The sequence below is a fragment of the Ruditapes philippinarum genome, unplaced genomic scaffold (genome assembly GCF_026571515.1).
Source record: "Ruditapes philippinarum isolate M1 unplaced genomic scaffold, ASM2657151v2 ctg4746_1_1_1_1, whole genome shotgun sequence".
NCBI lineage: Eukaryota > Metazoa > Mollusca > Bivalvia > Venerida > Veneridae > Ruditapes > Ruditapes philippinarum.
In genome coordinates this window covers 37,124-58,595 of record NW_026863634.1, presented here as the reverse complement: position 1 = coordinate 58,595, position 21,472 = coordinate 37,124, and the positions used below count along the sequence as shown (strand labels likewise).

The following is a 21,472-nucleotide window of genomic DNA, read 5'->3' as shown; positions in this document are numbered from 1 at the left end:
ATAGGTAGCTTAACAATATGAATAAACCTTTTTTATCAGAAGGATAATTTATATAAAACCAGTTTGTCGTGCGATAATTTTTATAATTGACTAGTCCAAATATGTATTGAGATAATAATTTTGATTCCTCATACAAATATGCATTTGGGTGTTTAACATTGTCTCTATGATGCTATTGTTGAGTTTAACTTACAAATGTTTATTTTATATTTTCAGCAACATGTAGACAAGGGTCTACATCTTCAACAGGTTTAGCTCCATGTACAGCCTGTCCTGTTGGTCAGTACACTGTAAGTCCAACACAATGTGAAACCTGTCCATCAGGTTTAACAACAACATATGCCGGGCAGTATCCTTGTGTCGAGATTAGTTCACTAAGAAGTGAGTAGTATTTAACAAATATTAAAAAACAGGAAAAAAAACTAGTAGGTGTAGTCCTGAAATAATGTACAAATTTCCCGTCTGTAGATTTTCCACAGTCTTTCTGGAAAAACTCTGGAAAATAACCGATTTTCCATGAATTTCCATGAATTTTCATGGAAACAAGCTTTTTTCCACAGTATTTACAGAGTACTCTGGAATAATTTTCATGGAGAACTCTGGAACTTGACTTTTTCATCAAAGAAATAACCATGAAACAGTTCTGGAAACTCTGGAAAGTTAACACTTAGACAATTTTCAAGGAGTTTTACTCTGGAAAACACTTAGTCATTTTTGAGAAAGTTTTGGACTTAGGAAATTTTCATTTGATTTCTGCATTTACGTATACTTCACTTAATACATTTAACTTTAATATTTTTTCCTAAGTAGGCATAAATAATCTTTTTAATATAAGACAGTTTTCTGGTTTTAAGACATAATTAAAATAAGACAATTTAAAATATGGCATTGACACAATTGTAAATTGTTGACCAGATATTTAAAAACAGCAAGAACAAATGACTTTAATTACTTAGCATTGAGATTGGTCATACATGTGTACTCACTGTAATTAAAAGTAGCAGTTAGCAAAATAAACACTTATAGTTAAACAAAATGAAACTGTAATAAGCCCCTCAAGAGCTTAACTGTTTCTTTTTTTATTGCAAAAAAAACAATAAATATAAAAAAAAACATGCAACCCCATTGCCACACTGGCATTGAAAATGCATTAAGGTATTTTTTTCGTTATTTTCAAGGTATCTCATATCAAGCCTGATCTGAGTGGTTCAGTATTATATATTACCCTAAGTTAGAAAAAATAAATACACAATTAAAGAGAAACAATTTAAATTTAAGAACAAATGTAATTGTTATGCACTTATGTTTCTTTATTGATAAATTTATTATGTGATAAATTTATTATGTATCTCTATTGAAGTATATATAATTTATACATTCATCCTGTGTAGAAGTAACTAAATATGTTACATAGTGATTAATTTCTGGAACATTCAAATCAGCATCAGCCACAATGTAAATATTTATGACCACTCAAGTGGAACCCACTGGTTTCATAACTACCAAAGTTAAACTCACCTATCTGATATAAGAGAATAGAAAGAGGTAAAGCAGGTTTACAACATACTATACTACACTGTAGCTCCCAAGTAACTTAATACCCTTGCAGAACAAATCACAGGTCAGAACACTCCTTCCAGGCGGGTCATTTGAACAGAAGCATTGAAAGATAATGTTTATTAGTGCCTAACTGCTTAAAAGTTATAACTTGAAATATTATGTTTGAGCATTGGAAATTAGATCAAATGAGTTTAAACTGGACAAATTTACAAAAGTTTTCTGGAAATATGAACTTTTAAACATGTGTATTTCATGATTCAGTTAAAATGGAGGGAACTACATGTATATCATTGTATATATAACCATTTCTAACAGTAAGTACAAATGTATTTTTATTTTTTAACACTTATTATTTTAGTTTTTTCAAATTTTCTTTGCAAGTCGTCGCCTTATTCTAAAAATGTCCTAACTCCATTTTTACCAAAAATGAGATAACTGCACATTTATTTTAGTATTAGTTTGTTCTATCTCCAAAACAAAACTTGTGAAGATTTACGTCATACTTTTGTAGATATAGCGTCTGTATTTTGTTCTATGTCCAATGGAAAGCTTTGCTGTTAGCCTTTTTTCGTCGTATCTCCAACACATGTAACACTTTAAGGCTAATCTTTCGTGCCAGCCAATCAAGTTGAAAAATATATGTCATGTGACCTGAAGGGGCCTGACAATATAATTGTTATAACTCCAGTGATAACAACAACAATCGTATCTAAATCAGCCAGCTAACTAGGAAAGTAACAGTTATAAAATGATTTCTGAAGCATGTAAGTAATATATTTTAGCTTTTATACGTTTTATAAGTGAATCTATATTTTGTATTAGTATTTGTTTCATAGTAATATCATTCTTTTATATATATTTCTCAAAGTTTCACAATCACATAGTTTCGGATAACTATATTCGGATATTCGTATGAACTATTTGGAACTATTTGGAGTATCGAACATTGTTGTTGTTTAATTGTTAATGATAATATTTTGTCCATTTCAGGTCAGACTTACTTACATTATCAGACGTTGTCCTTACAGAAATGTTGTCTCTTAGAACTTGTGACTGCAGTTAGCAGAACTTCCACAAAACTATGGAATTTTATATCAACAACATCAAGTCTGTAGGGAAGTTTTGACTTGCCATCAGTTTCAGATAAATCATTGTTTCAAGTCTTAAAATATTCACAAAATAAATAGATATTTAACATTCCAATGGGATCGGAATACCACTGTCTAGTCAAAACATAGATTTTAAGTTTGCATGCGAGTTTCAGTGTTCTCCGGGTCATCAATGATTATATTTATTAGATAATAGCAGAATTCTTAAAACACAATACGGCATGATCTAAAATGTTGCCGGCTCGGTTTGATTTAGCCTGTTTATGGAATGTCCAGTATCTACGTTGTGCGACAAACACCATTATGGGAGATCGCAAAATTCACTGGATGTAAAATCATGAAAACGACGATTTTGCAATCTTGAAAGATTGTTAAGAACTTGAGCAGATATTTTTTCATACGTTGATATTAAACCACAAACAATACTTGAGACTTTGAATGCATGTGGTATTGACTTTAATTGTGTGAATTAAAAAGAATTATTGGTAATATAATTTATATCTGTATCATTTAATCACAATATTAGAGATGGTTACAATCATTTCATTTTTCATAATGGTTCAAAATATGTCAGTTTGTTTTAGCAAGTTCATTGATTAAAAATTTTGTGAAATGTTTTCTTTTTTTATGGCACAATTTTATATTGTAATTATCGAGAAAGGCCCAATTTGGAGATCACGTGAATGAATTTACACTTTGACATAGTAATTTACGAAGATAAAGTGATTCAATGTCAGCGGTTCAACCACTCTGGCTGAAAATGTTCTTTAGAATGTAAAAATCTACTAATATTCTATAGTAAAATTATTACTCTTAAAAAATGCTAACTCAAAAAGTATTAACAATTTTAGCCTTACTTTGTCATATCTCCGCAAACTCATTTTTAGAGTAATTTTTTTATCTAAAAATAAACATTTTTGGTCTATCTCCAAATTTTTTTTTTAATTTTTACAATTACTGCAAATTATAAAGGTATATAACAAAGTGCTTTCATCACATGTTGACATAAATAATACCAATCCAGAAGTCCACACTGTTAGGAGTTATTAAATAAAAGTTACAACGTCTTGAACCTTTAACCCCTTTTTCCCAAAAAAGAGAAAATTGTAGATACACCATTTTTAGAATAGGGCGACGAAGTATACACTGTTTTCTACATACATGTATCTTTTCAATATTAAATAGTTAAGAAAATCTTTTTCATTTTTAGATAATGGCGGGAAATTTTAAATCAGAGATTATAATTTTCCATTCAAAATATTTGTGATTGAAACAGATTCCATATCAAGCAATGAATTTGCCAAATTCACATTTAATAAAATTCATATGCCTTAATTGTAATTTCTTGTTACTCATGTACAATTTATGTTTATTTTTTCAACATATTAGGTTGCAAATTTTCAAGTCATGAAGTCACATGAGATGTTTCAACTCAAAGAATGTCAGATGAGGGAAAAGTGATAAATGTACTGTTGAATACAGAATGCTTACAGAACTATCCTGGTAATAATTTAGTTTGTTTTGTTGAAAAAAGTCGAAGTAACATGTTTTCATATAAATGCATGCTATTTTCCAAACACTGAACAAAATGTTGTTCTTCATGTTTGATGCATATATTATTGTTATACTGACTCCACTGAACACATCTCTATTCTGACTCCACTGAACACATCTCAAACTTTCAGTGGTAATTAAGTACTTGTGAAGATCATTGAGTAATTTAAACTGCCATTACATAAAGTTGTCATTACATAGATATAGGAAAAGCAGGGAAATAATTGACACAAGTTTATCATAATGTTGATTTTGACCAAAAAAAATTATTTTCATCAAATTAAGCATGGTATTTACTTGATAACTCTGTGCTGATATTCTGCAAAAATCATTGAATTGAAAGTTTTCCATCTTAACTTTTTTCACCCTTTCATGTTTTTTATCAATCCTGTTTAAACAATACTAATTATATTGACATTGTGCATTTAACACAAGTACATGTATTTATATACAATTAATTCATATTTTTCAGTATCCATCAGAGAGGTCACACCACAAGTCAAGAAGATGTTGCATCATGTGAAGTGAAGGATATATACATGTGTACTAGATGGATGTTAAATTACATTTGTTTGAATTAAACACTCATGTATGTGTTTGAATTCTTGATGACTAGAGTGCTTTTTTGGATTTGCTAATAAAAACATATTAAATGCAAATTAAAAGGTCATTTAATTTTATTATGCAACCATCATTTCAGTAATCCCAAAATGTTCCAGAGTGAATTCCATAGTATTTCCAGAATTATTTCAAGGCTAATGGCATCTTACCCCATATCCTATTTTTAACTGCGGAACTTTTTCCACAGCGGCTCCGGAACATTTTCCAGAGTAACTCCGGAACATTTTCCAGAGTAACTCCGGAACATTTTCCAGAGTAACTCTGGAACATTTTTTCCGGAGTAGAATGTCATTTTAGCAGAACAATTTCCAGAGTTGCTTTGAAAACTCTGGAACATTTTCATGGAAAACTCTGGAAAAGTTTCATGAAAAAAGCTCTGGAAATTCATGGAGAAATTCGCGATTTTTTTTTCAGTTTTCTTTGAACAACCCCGGAAAACTAGTCCGAATTATCCAGAGTTGGCAATTTCCATGAAAATTCCGGAAGTTTTCATGGAAATTCATGGAAAATGTACGGACAGGTAAGGAGCACAGGAAGTTCTCCTCCATTCTTAAAGCTAATGTACAGAGGGGCAGCTGAGAGGTTCCTGAGGGGCACCCGAAGTCTTCCTCCATGTTTCAAGCTTGAAAGTCGCCATATGACCTGTATTCTTTGTTAGTGCAAAATTAAACCCAATAAAAAAATGAAAGGAAAAAAAGTAGGTTAAATTAATATATTTATAAAGCTTTTCGGACATTCGAATGTGTGCCGCATATAGATCTATAAGTATCTGTACTGAAATAATTTTTTTATATTTTTACAAGCATTTATTTTCCTTTAGTTAATTAACAGTAAAAATATTGTATACATACTAGAAATACCATATATTTTACTTGAAATTGCGTGCTTAAAATAGCTTTTGCACTTAGAACACTGAAAAGGGTATGTCTACTTACAGGCTTGGCACAGGTATAATTATTTACATAATGTATGTAACTGATGTACGAGAGGTGCCCAACTTATTTTTGAACAAAAGATAACTTCAACCAATTCTAAGGAATTACTCATTTATTGTAGTAAATGTTCAATATGAGATCCACGACAGTTGTAAATTATCCTGCAAAGCTTTGGCCACAATTTTAAAGTCTTATTTATAGTTTCTTTGTTTAGTTTGCGCCACTCGTACTTCAGTGCCCTTTTGAGACCAACAAGCGTGTTTATTTGCTGCTTCTGAAGCCGACATTTTAGAACACCCCAAATACCAAAGTCCATCGGTGCAGCATCAGGTGACTTTGGCACCCATTCCTCGGGGCTAATAAAAGTAATTTAACGTTAACGGTCTTTCAGAAATTAAAGTGTTCTTTCAGATGTGTGGCTAGATGCACTGTCCTGGTGGAATGTGACATTGCTTTTGCCTTCCTCAAAAAAGTATTTCTCCAAAAATGGCTTAGCACTTTGTTGATACAGTACTCAGAGTTCACCTTTGTACCTTTATCGATGATCCGTATCTACGTTTTCCCTCTAGAAGACACACCAGTCCATGCCATGAAACCGCTAGCAAAAGCATCGCATTTGACAAACTTCAATTTCTCACCAAGGTCATCCCCTTTTCTAATGTAACATACCTTTTTTCGCCCATAACGTCTGCTTAAGTAAAACATAGCCTCATCCGAAGTGACAAAGTTTTTCCACTGGTTGCATTATAACTTCAGATAAAGTTTCCAAGATTTGGCCCTGCGCGTCATAATTTGTGCCATATTAAGTTGATGTACTTCGCACTTCTTTCGTAATTTTGCTTTCAGAATTTTATTTATAATGTTATAGAAAGTTCCCTTAGACACATTCAATCTTGAAGCCTCTCTCTGAGTAGGCGGGTTCACTTTGGCGATGAAACGACCAACCTTCCTAATGACGTCAGGTGTGGCCGCCGTTGGCTGTTCAGTCACTGTCTGGATTAGAATGCTATAGTCTACTCTCCTTTCATCACTTAAGCCGTGCATTAATTTAAATAAGCCTTGCAAAAATTGCAAAAATTTGAATAAGCCTTGCATAAATTTGAACAAAGCATAAAGTCATGTGCCCCTTGTCTGATGGTACTATCATTTGTATGTGCGAATCAAAGAATTTTTCTAGAGTGGTTCCCAAAAGCTGGGCTAGGGGTAATGCATATTTTAGAGGGGATTTTGCATTTAACTAGTTTTTCCAAGGGGGGGGGGGGGGTGTCAGTCATAAGATATTTTTGTATTGATTTTCACTAAAGACAAACATACATAAACATAAGTCGATCAAAATCATATAGTGGGGTTTGACAACATATACTAGCCAAATGCAAGAGGGGGAAAATGACTCCCATCTCTTGAAATGTGCATGCTTTGTGCAATATTAAAAAATATGTATCAACATATATGTGTTAACTGTACCAAAAACTATTTTGCATGTATGTACAAGTATCTATGATATCTTGATTAAAGTGCCCGAGAGGTACCTCAAGAGATATAAATAACCAGTGTGTAAACTGTGCTGATGGAAGTATGTAATAATACTATAAATCTCTTTTTTTGTAAAGTGCCGAAGAGGTACCTCAAGAGATATTAATAGCCAGCATGTAAACTGTGCTGAGGGAAATATGTAATAATGTTGAAAATCTCTTGATTTTTATATGCCCGAAATTCTTTCGGGCATATTATGTTATACCCCCTGGCATCCGTCTGTTTGCAATTTGGTTTCCGGAGCATAACTTTACTTCCATTTGGCCCACGATATTCAAACTTCATAGGATAATTGTTCATATTGGGTAGAAGACCCCTATTGATTTTGGGGTCACAAGGTCAAAGGTCACTATTACCTTAAAATTGAAAACAGTTTCCGGAGCATAACTTAAATTCCATATGGACAACAATACTTAAACTTCATAGGATGATTGTCCATATTGGGTAGAAGACCCCTATTGATTTTGGGGTCACAAGTTTAAAGGTCAAGGTCACTATTACCTTAAAACTGAAAACAGTTTCCGGAGCATAACTTAAGTTCCATTTGTCCCACAATACTCAAATTTTATAGGGTGATTGTCCATATTGGGTAGAAGACGCCTATTAATTTTGGGGTCACGAGGTTTAAGGTCAAGGTCTCTATTACCTTAAAACTGAAAACAAATTACGGAGCTTAACTTAAGTTCCATTTGTCCAACAATACTCAAATTTCATAGGATGATTGTCCATATTGGGTAGAAGACCCCTATTGATTTTTGGGTCACAAGGTTAAGGTCCCTATTACCTTAAAACTGAAAACAGTTTCTGGAGCATAACTTAAGTTCCATTTGGCCCACAATACTCAAACTTCAAAGGATGATTGTCCATATTGGGTAGAAGGCCCCTATTGATTTTTGGGTTACAAGGTCAAAGGTCAAGGTCACTTCTACCTTAAAACTGAAAACAGTTTCTGGAGCATAACTTAAGTTCCATTTGGCCCACAATATTCAAACTTCATAGGATGATGGTCCATATTGGGTAGAAGACTTTGGGGTCATACGGTCAAAGGTCAAGGTCACTGTAACCTTAAAACTGAAAACGGTTTGCGCTCAATAACTTAAGTAATTATCAACCTACAGCTGTAAAATTTTATAGGATGAATAGCATAGTCCAATACATGACCCATATTGATTTTAGGGTCATAAGGTGAAAGGTCAGGGTCACAATGATCTTTACAGTGAAAATTGTGGTTTCTGGAGCATACCTTAAGTTCCATTTGGCCCAGTCAGTGTTCAAACTTCAAAGGATGATTGCCTATACTGAATAAAAGATCCATATCTGTAATGGGGTCACAATGTCAAAGGTTAATATCAAATTTACTTAATATTGTTAACAGTTTTACAACTGTCAAACTTCATAGGATGATCACTTATATTCAGTACATTAATTATTATGCCCTAAAAATTTGCTTATATTATGGTATACCCCTGGCGTCTTTACGTTTTACGTTCATCAATCATAGCATCTTTAGTTACAAGATAACAACCTGATGGTGGTGCTGTGGAAACAGCAACTGTATATATATAAAGGGAGATAATTAAATTCAATACAGTTATACTTTCCCCTGCATGGGATCACTTAACATACAAGTGTGCAGATAAATTGTTATAGAAATGAGAGAATATATACACACATACCACCACATCGATATGCCAGTCCAATTATGACTGTTCTGCTAGGCGCTGTGCCGTAATTGGACTGGCATATCGATGTGGTGGTATGTGTGTATATATTCTCTCATTTCTATATATATATGAAGGTTATATATATATATATATGAAGGTTGTTCAGCTATAAAGGAGGATTGCTTTTTGAAGGAGGTAATACTTTATTTAATTCCCATATCTTACAAATGCTTCATCCTTACTAAAAAAGAAGACTTTCGGGCATAAAATGCTCCGCCTAGCAGTGCTCTTGCTGAAAAGTACCCGAGAAATACCTCATGAGATATAAATAACCAGCGTGTAAATTGTGCCAAGGGAAATATGTAATAATATTGTAAATCTCTTGATTTTAGTAAAGTGCCCAAGAGGTACCTCAAGAGATATAAATAGCCAGTGTGTTAACTGTGCTGAGGGAAATATATAATAATATTATAAATCTCTTGATTTTAGTAAAGTGCCCAAGAGGTACCTCAAGAGATATAAATAGCCAGTGTGTTAACTGTGCTGAGGGAAATATATAATAATATTATAAATCTCTTGATTTTAGTAAAGTGACTAGGAGGTACCTCAAGAGATATAAATAGCCAGTGTGTTAACTGTGCTGAGGGAAATATGTAATAATATTGTAAATCTTTTGATTTTAGTAAAGTGCCCAAGAGGTACCTCAAGAGATATAAATAGCCAGTGTGTTAACTGTGCTAAGGGAAATATGTAATAATATTATAAATCTCTTGATTTTAGTAAAGTGCCCAAGAGGTACCTCAAGAGATATAAATAGCCAGTGTGTTAACTGTGCTGAGGGAAATATGTAATAATATTATAAATCTCTTGATTTTAGTAAAGTGCCCAAGAGGTACCTCAAGAGATATAAATAACCAGTGTGTAAACTGTGCTGAGGGAACATACAACTCACATGAGGAAGGGTCTTGTACCTCCTGTCCTGCTACAAATGCAACTTTCTTTGCTGGTGCTACAGCAAGAACTATGTGCAGATGTAAGTACATTTATAGTAGTCTGAATAAAGTTGCATGAAAATTTGTGTAATGAATTATATCATGTAGAAATATTAAGGGGCATCTAGGAGAAAGTGCTCATTGTCTCGTATTACCTTCCACTTCACAAGAATGGATAGAAATTATTCCATATAAGGCCTAAAAAAATAAATTGTGTTGTTAGGGTAACAAAATTGCTCTCCAACCTCCAAGAATAGGTAGGGTAGGTCAGAATTTTTTTTTTTAAATCATGTTCAATTCTGAACATCTTAATCCAGAGAAAATCTTCATTCCCCTGATTTGTACGGTAGTGATTGGTGTTGGGTATTTAAAAATTGGCTCATTTTCATAAAGGAAGACTCATGGTTACTATGCCAGATTAACTATTCATTATTTTCAATTATACCTTAGCAATGAAACCTCCGATAATGTTCCCCGATGGTACAAGAACATGATATCTAAACACACTTGAATTTTGCAATATTTTTTTGAACAGATCTAAATAAAAATGGTAGTGTCAGGCATATTTTTTGGTAGGGTAGTGTTACCCTAACAGAAACAATTTTTTTAGGCCTAACTTGTCAAATTGATATCTTATTTGTCAAAATAGAAAATTATTCGTAACTTTGCGTCAGCCAAGTATATACTGGTAATGTAAATGTTATGATTGACAAATGAAAATTGACGTAACAAACATCATGCAGTATTATAATGATGGTCGTTCTGCTCAGTTGAGATGCCTTTGACGTATTTCCATTTGAAAAGATTCCATATAACCGAGTCGTAAAGGTTGCCGACTCGAAATTATTTATCAAAGTCAACAATGTGATGTATCAATACTGTACTGTCTTATTTTATATTTATCCTACTTTCAAACAATGATATATATCTATACATAAGAATTTTTTAAATCAGCCAAGTGCCCGCCAGGATTCTACTCAAGCACCGGGAAGGCACCGTGTACTCCTTGTGGTATCGGCAGGTATTCATCAACATTCGGAGCCACAGATTGTACGCCTTGCAGTATAAATAATGATATGATAACCGCCACAACTACATCAACTTTCGATTCACAATGCATAAGTAAGTATAAGTAACATCTTTGTATTGTTAAGCAGTGCTTGAATACCTCTGTAGGAAATGTAACAGGCTTGTTTGTTTGGTTGGTTTTACAGTGCACGAACACAATTTATGTCATATGGCGCAAAAACAGGAAAGATGATTTTTTTGCTTACCTTGGGTGTTACAAATTAAAGCAACACCAGGGGTCAAAACCACCTCACCTGCTTGAGCTAGAGCTAGATTTGCATAGACTTCAGTAATTAGAACACGTTCATTTGCCTCTTACAATCACCTAGTGCTAAACGGTGGCTTCAATTCTGATGCCTCAACCGTTACGGCAAACCCACAGCAATAAAGGGAATAACAGTTTCACTGATTTTTGAGTAATCATAAAAAGCTTTTTTTAAAGAAAATAGATATAAAGTAAATTAGAACAAGCAGAATTTCAAGAAAGTAACATTCTTTTTGTAGAGTATGTTAATTTGTCTTCAGCTCTACTACTATTCAAAGAGAAATGTGAGCTTTTGTTCTCTTCCCCATCCCCCAATCTCCAAAACTGATGGAGGTGATAGGTTGTTATCTCTGATTATCTAACATATAGGCAAAGGTTCCATAACTCTGAATTATCTTTATTCTGCAGAGTAATGCCCCTTTTTTCAACTGTCAAGCAATGACAATAGTCAAGCATACTGTCTTAAGGACAGCTCTTGCTATATGAGAGGTTACTTTGTGTGATGATACAAAAAAACCCATCTATTATAACTGCCCTGTCTTTGTTACTGTTTAATGTTTTTTTATTTTCTTCTTTTTTGTGTCGCCTCTACGGAGTAGTGGCGACATATAGGGATCACTTCTCCGTCGTCTGTCTGTCCGTCTGTCTGTCTGTCTGTCTCTCTGTCTGTCCGTCCGTCCGTCCGTCCGTCCGCCACAAAATTGTCCGGACTACTCCTCATAAACTACTGGTGCAATTTCATACAAACTTTACAGAAATGATCAGTACCAAGTCTAGTTGTGCATATTGTCAGCATTTTCCGGTTCAATGATTTTTGTCAGAGTTATGGCCCTTTAATAATTTTTAATTTTAAAGTTTGTCCGGACTACTTCTCTTATACCACTAATGCAATTTCAATGAAACTTTACAGGATTGATCTGTAGCTCACGTCCTTGCGCTTATTGCAAGGGTTTTCCGGTTGAATGATTTTTGGCCGAGTTATGGCCCTTTGATAAAAAGGTGTTTTTTTTCTGTGTGTTGCCAGATACACAAAAGCTTGTCCGGACTACTCCTCATAAACTACAGGTGCAATTTCATCCAAACTTTACAGGAATGATCAGTACCAAGTCTAGTTGTGTATATTGTCAGCATTTTCCGGTTCAATGATTTTTGTCAGAGTTATGGCCCTTTAATAATTCTTATTTTTAAAGTTTGTCCGGACTACTTCTCTTATACCACTAATGCAATTTCAATGAAACTTTACAGGATTGATCTGTAGCTCAAGTCCTTGGGCATATTGCACGGGTTTTCCGGTTGAATGACTTTTGGCTGAGTTATGGCCCTTTGATAAAAAGGTGTTTTTTTTCTGTGTGTTGCCAGATACGCAAAAGCTTGTCCGGACTACTCCTCATAAACTACTGGTGCAATTTTATCCAAACTTTACAGGAATGATCAGATCCAAGTCTAGTTGTGCACTGTTCGTCTGTCTGTCCGTTTGTCACAAAATTTGTCCCAACATGAAATTGGCCATCATGAGGCACATGTGATTACTGATCGCTCTTGTTATTTTTATAGGAAAATGTGATGAAGGATATTTCTCATTCAATGGCTATAATCAGAATGGAGCATGTAGGCAGTGTCCCAGGAATCACTATCAATCCCAGAAAGGGCAAAATAGTTGTAATCAATGTACACAAAGTTCCTCGTATTCTACAGAAACTGGTTTGACTTCATCTACCCAATGTCTTGCTGCTGGTAAGTACTGGATGTATGATCTGCTGAATTTACTGAACGGACTTGTCTGTTACATGTATTGATTTGAAGAGATATCATCTTGAATATTTTGAAAGTTTGCTGAGTCAGCAGTATTACAGACTAGTTAGTTTAACTGTATGGATATTACGGCAGCAAGGTTATTTACTAGCTGTTGAGACTTTGCTATATTTGAGAGGCATGTATACACTTGGGGAGCGAGGGAGCTGAAGCTGAAAAAGTATAGTGGAGCTTTGGCCTGTTTGTAAAAATGCCTCTCAGTCCAGGGATTATGGGTTTGAGCCCGAATCAAATCATAGCCGTGTCAGGTCATATGATACTGTTTAGAACCAGGAAGCCAACTGGAGTGAAGTTTAAATAAGCTATAAATTTTCTGTGTAATGATGTATCGAAATAGATATTGTCAAATAAGCTACAAATTTTCTGCACAATCAGATATCGAACTAAATATTGTATAAATTAATTCACTATATAGAAGTAAATGCCAAAAAAGTAAATAAGGATAAAACAATACTAACGTCTTACTGATTGTCAAAATTGGACAAATACACGATTGCTTCAATAATTGTGTATATTACAGGTACCCTATGTAATAACTACTGCTCCAATGGAGGTAACTGTGTCATTAGAAACAATGAACCAGTATGTGATTGTACACCAGGTAAACAATTTTATTGTTATAAAGAAATCTGTTGAATATTTTGTCAAGGTAACATTTAGAGGTGAAAAGAAAATGTTTGAAGCAAAGTTTCTACATGAATTGAGAGATTTTAATATTTATAAGTTTACACAAATGTTCACAATTGTTGTCCAGTGTATTGTGTGGAAAATTCAGTCCATACAGTCAAGATCAAGATTGCAATTAGAGCGCAAAAGTTGGATAAAAATATAAAAATGTGTGTACAGAAAGTTTGGTAGTGTTACATTTTATAAGAAATGTTCACAGTCATGAAACTGGGTCTTCCAAGCATAATCAAATTAATATGGGCCACGTCAAGACAAAACCAATTTAATTGGTTTGCGACCAGCATATGGATCCAGACCAGCCTGTGCATCAGTTTATTTACTTGTTATAGGGTCTTTTAGCGAACAGCATGGATACTGATCAGACTGCGCGGATGCGCAGGCTGGTCTGGATCTATGCTGGTCGAAAACGCACTATGTTGGTTTTGTTGTGACACGGCTCATATATGCAAGGTCACTTACCAGACATGAAGAAATGAGCAGGTTTAGTCAGGATCATATCTTCTACTTTGATGGATGGATTTCATTTTAACTTGATACAAATGATCATCACCATAAGACATACTGTCCACCCATGAACCAGGTCTTTTTGGTTAAAAGACAAGGTCAAATTCAGAGGTTAGACAAAAAAGGTTATCCAAAGCAAAACTTCTGTATGCATTGAGAATTATTTTTCATGTAACTTATCACAATTGTTCCAAATTGTGAAACATAGTGTTATGTGAAAAAAATGTGGGAAAAAAAAATTAGGTCCATCTGGCGGTCAAGGTCATATGATATAGTCCAAGGTTGGTTGAGAAAGTGAAATAGTGAGGTATTGTCATAAATTGTGGGATTTTAATTAAATCCTTATGACAATATGACACTATTCTTCCTAATGACAATTTGCTGGAAAAACTTAGTACCCCAATATCCTCAATGGCATGATTATGTCTAAATGGATAAAAAGTATTTACATACATTGGGTATCAACGTCTGATATCTGTTTGGTTTATTTATGATAATGATGGTTAGCACGGAAATTTTGTATTATTTTATACTTTCTTTAGTAAATTTTATTCAAAACTTTGCTATATAAGTGTGTACTTATGTAAACAAATTACTTGCAAACTATATTTTGTTCTGGTTTTTTGGCCTATGAAGCTATTAAGGTATGTCATGAAACTGGGTCTTCCAAGCAAAATCAAATAAATATATGCAAGGTCACTTACCAGACATGAAGAAATGAGCAGGTTTAGTCAGGATCATATCTTCTACTTTGATGGATGGATTTCATTTTAACTTGATACAAATGATCACCACCATAAGACATAGTGTCCACCCATGAACTTGGTATCTTTGGTTAAAAGACAAGGTCATATTTAGAGGTCAGACAAAAAAAGTTACCCAAAGCAAAACTTCTGTATGCATTGAGAATTATTTTTCATGTAACTTATCACAATTGTTCCAGAAAGTGAAACATAGTTTTATGTGAAAAAAATGTGAAAAAAGGTCCATCTGGCTAAGGTCAAGGTCATATGATATAGTCCAAGGTTGGTTGAGAAAGTGAAATAGTGAGGTATTTTCATAAGTTGTGGGATTTTAATTTAATCCTATTGACAATATGACACTATTGTTCCTAATGACAATTTGCTGGAAAAACTTAGTACCCCAATATCCTTAATGGCATGATTATGTCTAAATGGATAATAAGTATTTACATACATTGGGTATCAACGTCTGATATCTGTTTGGTTTATTTATGATAATGATGATAAGCAGGGAAATTTTGTATTATTTTATATTTTCTTTAGTTAATATTATACAAAACTTTGCTATATAATAATTATTGTAAACAAATTACTTGAAAAGTATATTTTTTCTGGTTTTGTGGCCTATGAAGCCATTTAGATATTGTATTGTATTGTATTGTGACAGGAATGACTTTTCAGCTTTAAATGTTGTTTTGTTTTTATCTAAAACAGGACAATACTTTGGAACAAGTTGTTCTACTCAAGTTAATCACTGTAGATCAAATCCTTGTTATAACAACGGAATTTGTTCAAGCACTGCTGCTGGTTACACTTGTGATTGTAGAGGTTAGTGTCACCTTTTATCACATACCTACATATGTGATTGTAGAGGTTGGTGTCACCTTTTATCACATACCTGTGATTGTAGAGGTTAGTGTCACCTTTATCACATACCTACACGTGTGATTGTAGAGGTTAGTGTCACCTTTTATCACATACCTACACTTGTGATTGTAGAGGTTAGTGTCACCTTTTATCACATACCCATGATTGTAGAGGTTAGTGTAACCTTTTATCACATACCTACACGTGTGATTGTAGAGGTTAGTGTCACCTTTATCACATACCTACTCTTGTGATTGTAGAGGCTAGTGTCACCTTTTATTACATACCTACACTTGATTGTAGAGGTTAGTGTAACCTTTTATCACATACCTACACTTGTAATTGTAGAGGTTTTTAAGTGAAAATGAAGATGTAAAAAAAATACCGGCTTGGAAACATTTTCCCAATCTTTTTTTGTAAAGTAAACTTACTGTTCCTTAAAACAGATTAGATTTTACATTTATATTTTGGAGAGCAATTAAGGTCTATCAAGGTTCTCTTGTTTAACATATTAATATTAGTACATGTATATATATTTTTCAGGTTTTGCCACTGGAACAAGATGTGAAACTTTGGTGAAAAAATGCCAAACAGGTTCAAATCCAAGTTGTAAAAATGGTGGCCATTGTATTAATAGACTCAATTCATTTGAATGTCTGTGTGCCGAAGGTTTTATTGGAGATTTGTAAGTATATAAGTGTTGGACACTGAATAAATAGTAAAAATGGTTGTACATTCCGATCAAGCCATAATACATCTTATCCTTAGACTGAACTTGTTGATTTGTTTCAATATAGTGAGATGTGGAACCCTGTGTTATAGTATAGCACTGATTGCTTTTAAAGGGAGTGGTCAGGTAGCTCAGCTATGGAATAATATGCCACAGGTCCCAGATTTGAGTCTTGATTAAGGTTGCAGTTACCACGTCTGTAAATCTTAAATTCCACTTCAACAATTACATGTAAACAAAAATTGAATTAACAAGGGTTTTTTTTTTAATGGTAGTTTTATGTCTACTAGGCATATTCAAAGAAAAGAAGTGGATATGTTTTATGACTATTTTGTTGGCATTTGCATTTATTAACTTTTTCGTTATGGTCCATATTTTTACAGATGATGAAATATCCATGTACATGTATTTTAATCTCACTTTTCATTATCATAAAAAGAAGTCATTATAAAAAAGACCGAAGGACCGATAATCATTATAATTTTTTCAATTTTTACCCTGATCAAACATTTTGTTAATGTCTTTTTTCACAAAAACTGTATGAAGTTACTTCAAACATTTCCAAAAGAAGAGAATGATAATCCTTCCATAATATGTATTTATTTTGTTTTTATTTCAATTTTTTTGCAAAGGTTCCTTTCTCATTTAAAAGCATTCAGTTCATAAATGGAATACTTGTTCAATTTTGAAAAGTTCTTGTTCTCTAATTTGAAATGCATAATGGCAGGAAATGCTGACTGTCAATTTTGCTTTTTTTTTTACATATTTCTTTTAAGTCAAAAACTGATATTCACTTTATATTTGAAATTTTTGCTCACTACCATTTTGAACCTTTATAAAAAAATGAAATATTGTTTGTATATAATGATTGATATAATTATACCCCCGCACAACACAGTTGTAAGGGGGGTATACTGGAATCAGCTTGTCAGTCCGTCCGGCTGTCCGTCCGTCGGTTTTTTCTTGTCCGCCCAATAACTTAAGATTCCTTTGACCCTTAGTCTTCATATTTGGCATGGAGGTTAGTCATGATTAGTAGATGACCCCTATTGATTTTGAGGTTACTAAGTCAAAGGTCAAGGTCACAGGGGCCATGACTTCAAAAGCTTGTCCGCCCAATAACTTAAGATTCCTTTGACCTACAGTCTTCATATTTGGCATGGAGGTTAGTCCATGATTAGTTGATGACCCCTATTGATTTTTAGGTCACCAGGTTAAAGGTCAAGGTCACAGGGGCCTTGACTTCAAAAAGCTTGTCCGCCCAATAACTTAAGATTCCTTTGACCTACAGTCGTCATATTTGGCATGGAGGTAGTCATGATTTAGTAGATGACCCCTATTGACTTTGAGGTCACCAGGTCAAAGGTCAAGGTCACAGGGGCCTTGACTTCAAAAAGCTTGTCTGCCCATTAACTTAAGATTCCTTTGACCCACAGTCTTCATATTTGGCATGAAGGTTAGTCATGATTAGTAGATGACCCCTATTGACTTTGAGGTCACCAGGTCAAAGGTCAAGGTCACAGGGACCTTGTCTTCAAAAAGCTTGTCCGCCCAATAGCTTAAGATTCCTTTGACCCACAGTCTTCATGTTTGGCATGGAGGTTAGTCATGATTAGTAGATGACCCCTATTGATTTTGAGGTCAGCAGGTCAAAGGTCAAGGTCACAGGGACTTTGACTTCAAAAAGTTTGTCTGCCCAATAACTTTAGATTCCTTTGACCCACAGTCTTCATATTTGGCATGGATCTTGATCATGATTATTAGATGACCCCTTTTGATTTTGAGGTCACTGGATCAAAGGTCAAGGTCATAGGGACTTTGACTTCAAAATGTTTGTCCACCCATTAACTTAAGATTCCTTTGACCCATAGTCTTCATATTTGGCATGGATGTTGATCATGACTATTAGATGACCCCTATTGATTTTGAGGTCACTGGGTCAAAGGTCAAGGTCACAGGGACCTTGACAAAAAAAGCTTTTCTTCTCAATTGCTAAAGAATGTCTTGTCTGCAATGTATTGATTTTGACATTTTCACATTTGAAGCATGTAGAATCCATAACTTAGCAATGCACTGGCTTAGTAACCTCAGATTTGGCAGGGAGGTTGTCCTTGAGCTCTAAATGGCCACTGTTGATTCTGACAAAGTGGTATGCGGGGGTATTCACGCCATGATAGTGGCAGTTCTAGTTTACTCTGTCTTTTACTTTATAAAGCAACAAGTGGGTTTGAGTGTAGACAATAAACAAATTATTAACATTATTAAAGGAACTCCTCTGAGGTCCAAGAGCCCAAAAACATAAAATTTGAAATTCTTAAATATATCAGCTTGGGCAATTAAAACAGAAATATTTGCAAAAATATTTAAGAAATATATTCAGAATAAATTGAAAATAGTATGATTGTGAAATTTTAGTCGGGTTTCATTAAAAGGCCTTGCAACACTTTCAAATTTTGATAATTTTTCACAATTAGAATATTCCGGAAAAAACTGAGCGAGGGACCGATCTGAAATTTTGCACTAAAGCTATTGGTCTAGACTTACATCAACATTAGTCTCAAAAAAATATTTGCATTCCCGTTGTGTAACAAAACCTCAGTTGGGTCCCTTTAAAGTAATGAACTAGTAGTGGGTATCAACATTTAATATTTGACAGCTTTCTTTACCCTTTTAAAAAAAAAAAAGGATGCATACCACATCGCGGAAAGTATTCTTGATTTTAATTACCAATTTTTTAACAGTCCATTTTTAAGTTGTTTCTTTTTAGCATATGCTCAGGGTGAGCTATTAGGATCACTCTTCGTCCGTCGTCCGTCGTACATCGTCCGTTGTCCGTTCACACTTTTCAAACGACATCTCCTCTGAAACCATAAGGCAGATCATAATGAAACTTCATAGGGATGTTCCTTGTGTGAAGCCTTAACCCTTTTCCTCATATATACGCGAAACAAGGCACTTTCGCCCCCCCTCCTTTTTTTTTGGTCCTGAAAGAGTGAAAAAATGTCCTATTTGGGCCCCAAACACATGTTTTCGTTTGAAAAATGTTGCTTAAAAAATTGAGCACTTTTTCGGCGCCGCCCCCCCCCCATCCAAAAGATACATCAGGGGGTTGCCAGAAGGGGGATGTGCCCCATTCTGTTAGGGGGGTTTGAAGGGGGCGGAGACCCCCTCATCGCCAAGAAAATTTTAGACTTGTGAGAGGCTAAAAATGACCCCAGGTCGATCATAATGTAACGTATAACCAATGCTGAAAAGGCTTTGACTCAAAGAATTCCATTCCATGCAGAACTCTGGTTGCCATAATAAATACACAGGCAACCAAAAGAAAAAACTTTAAACATCTTCTTCTAAAAAACCCAAAGAGCTAGAGCTTAGATATTTGGCATGAAACATCTTCTAGTGCGTGTCTACCAAGATTGTTCAAATAAAAGCCCTGGGGTCAAAATTGGCCCCGCCCCAGGGGGTCATTGATTTTCCCTATGTGTATAAAGTAAAAACTTAAAAAAATCTTCTTTTAAAGAACCCAAAGAGCTAGAGCTAAGATATTTAGCATGAAACATCTTCTAGTGAGTGTCTACCAAGTTTGTTCAAATAAAAGCCCTGGGGTCAAAATTGGCCCCGCCCCAGGGGGTCATTGATTTTTCCCTATATGCATATAGTAAAAACTTAAAAAAAATTCTTTTAAAGAACCCAAAGAGCTAGAGCTAAGATATTTAGCATGAAACATGTTCTAATGGATGTTTACCAAGTTTGTTCAAATAAGAGCCGTGGGGTCAAAATTGGCCCCGCCCCGGGGGTCATTGATTTTCCTTATATGTGTATAGCAAAAACTTAAAAAATCTTCTTTGAAAAAAACCAAATAGCTAGAGTTTAGATACTAAGCATGAAACATCTTCTAGTAAGTGTCTACCAAGTTTGTTCAAATAAAAGCCCTGGGGTCAAAATTGGCCCCACCCCGGAGGTCATTCATTTTCCCAAAATGTGTTATACAAAAACTTTAAAAAGTCTTCTTTGAAAAACTCAAATAGCTAGAGTTTAGATATTAAGCACGAAGCATCTTTTAGTGTGTGTCTACAAAGTTTGTTCAAATAAAAGCCCTGGGGTCAAAATTGGCCCCGTCCCGGCTGACATTGATTTTCTTTATATGTGTATAGCAAAAACTTAAAAGTTTTCTTTGAAAAAACCCGAATAGCTAGAGTTTAGATATTAAGCATGAAACATTTTCTAGTAAGTGTCTACTAAGATTGTTCAAATAAAAGCCCTTGGGTCAAAACTAGCCCTGCCCCAGGTGTGTCATTGTTTTTAACTATATGTGTAAAGAAAAAAACTTGACCAGGTAGACCTTAGATGTTAAGCATGATATATCTTCTAATGGGTGTCTACCAAGTTTGTTCAAATAAAAGCCCTGGGGTTTAAACTGGCCCCGCTCCGGGGGCCTATATACAGGTGAGCGACTTCAGGGCCATCATGGTCCTCTTGTTTTCTTCTGTGTGCAAAAGGACAAACAATGTTTGAGAGAATACGACTTGCTATTTCTAGAGATTTTTTTAAAAATAAAATTAAACAGTTAACAATATATAGCCATGCCAGCATTCTCATCTGTCTTGTCTGATCTAGCTAAAAATACTGGTGGCAGAGACAAACAATATCATACAAAAGTGTAAAAAAGCATAATGTAATATTACTGTTAAGGTTTAACTGTCATTTTTTATCAGAATTATATGAACATTGATAGTCAGCTATTTATCACAGTCTTTGCAGATGGTGCAGTTTATAACTTAGTCAAGCACTTGATATCTTACAATAATTGAGTACATAATATATAGTT

The 21,472-nt window shown here is 34.3% G+C and overlaps 1 protein-coding gene across 1 annotated transcript in view; it reads left to right on the top strand.

Annotated features, from left to right (window-relative positions):
- The window catches only part of LOC132722767 (sushi, von Willebrand factor type A, EGF and pentraxin domain-containing protein 1-like), a gene marked incomplete at its 5' end in the record, with an annotated part of 92,898 nt that overhangs the window by 69,473 nt on the left and 1,953 nt on the right, over window positions 1-21,472 (top strand). The window contains 7 exons of the mRNA XM_060707326.1: window positions 217-381; window positions 9,854-10,009; window positions 10,923-11,090; window positions 12,856-13,035; window positions 13,634-13,714; window positions 15,762-15,875; window positions 16,458-16,599. Coding sequence (XP_060563309.1) covers window positions 217-381; window positions 9,854-10,009; window positions 10,923-11,090; window positions 12,856-13,035; window positions 13,634-13,714; window positions 15,762-15,875; window positions 16,458-16,599 — 1,006 coding nt within the window. The remainder of the gene's footprint in view (window positions 1-216; window positions 382-9,853; window positions 10,010-10,922; window positions 11,091-12,855; window positions 13,036-13,633; window positions 13,715-15,761; window positions 15,876-16,457; window positions 16,600-21,472) is intronic.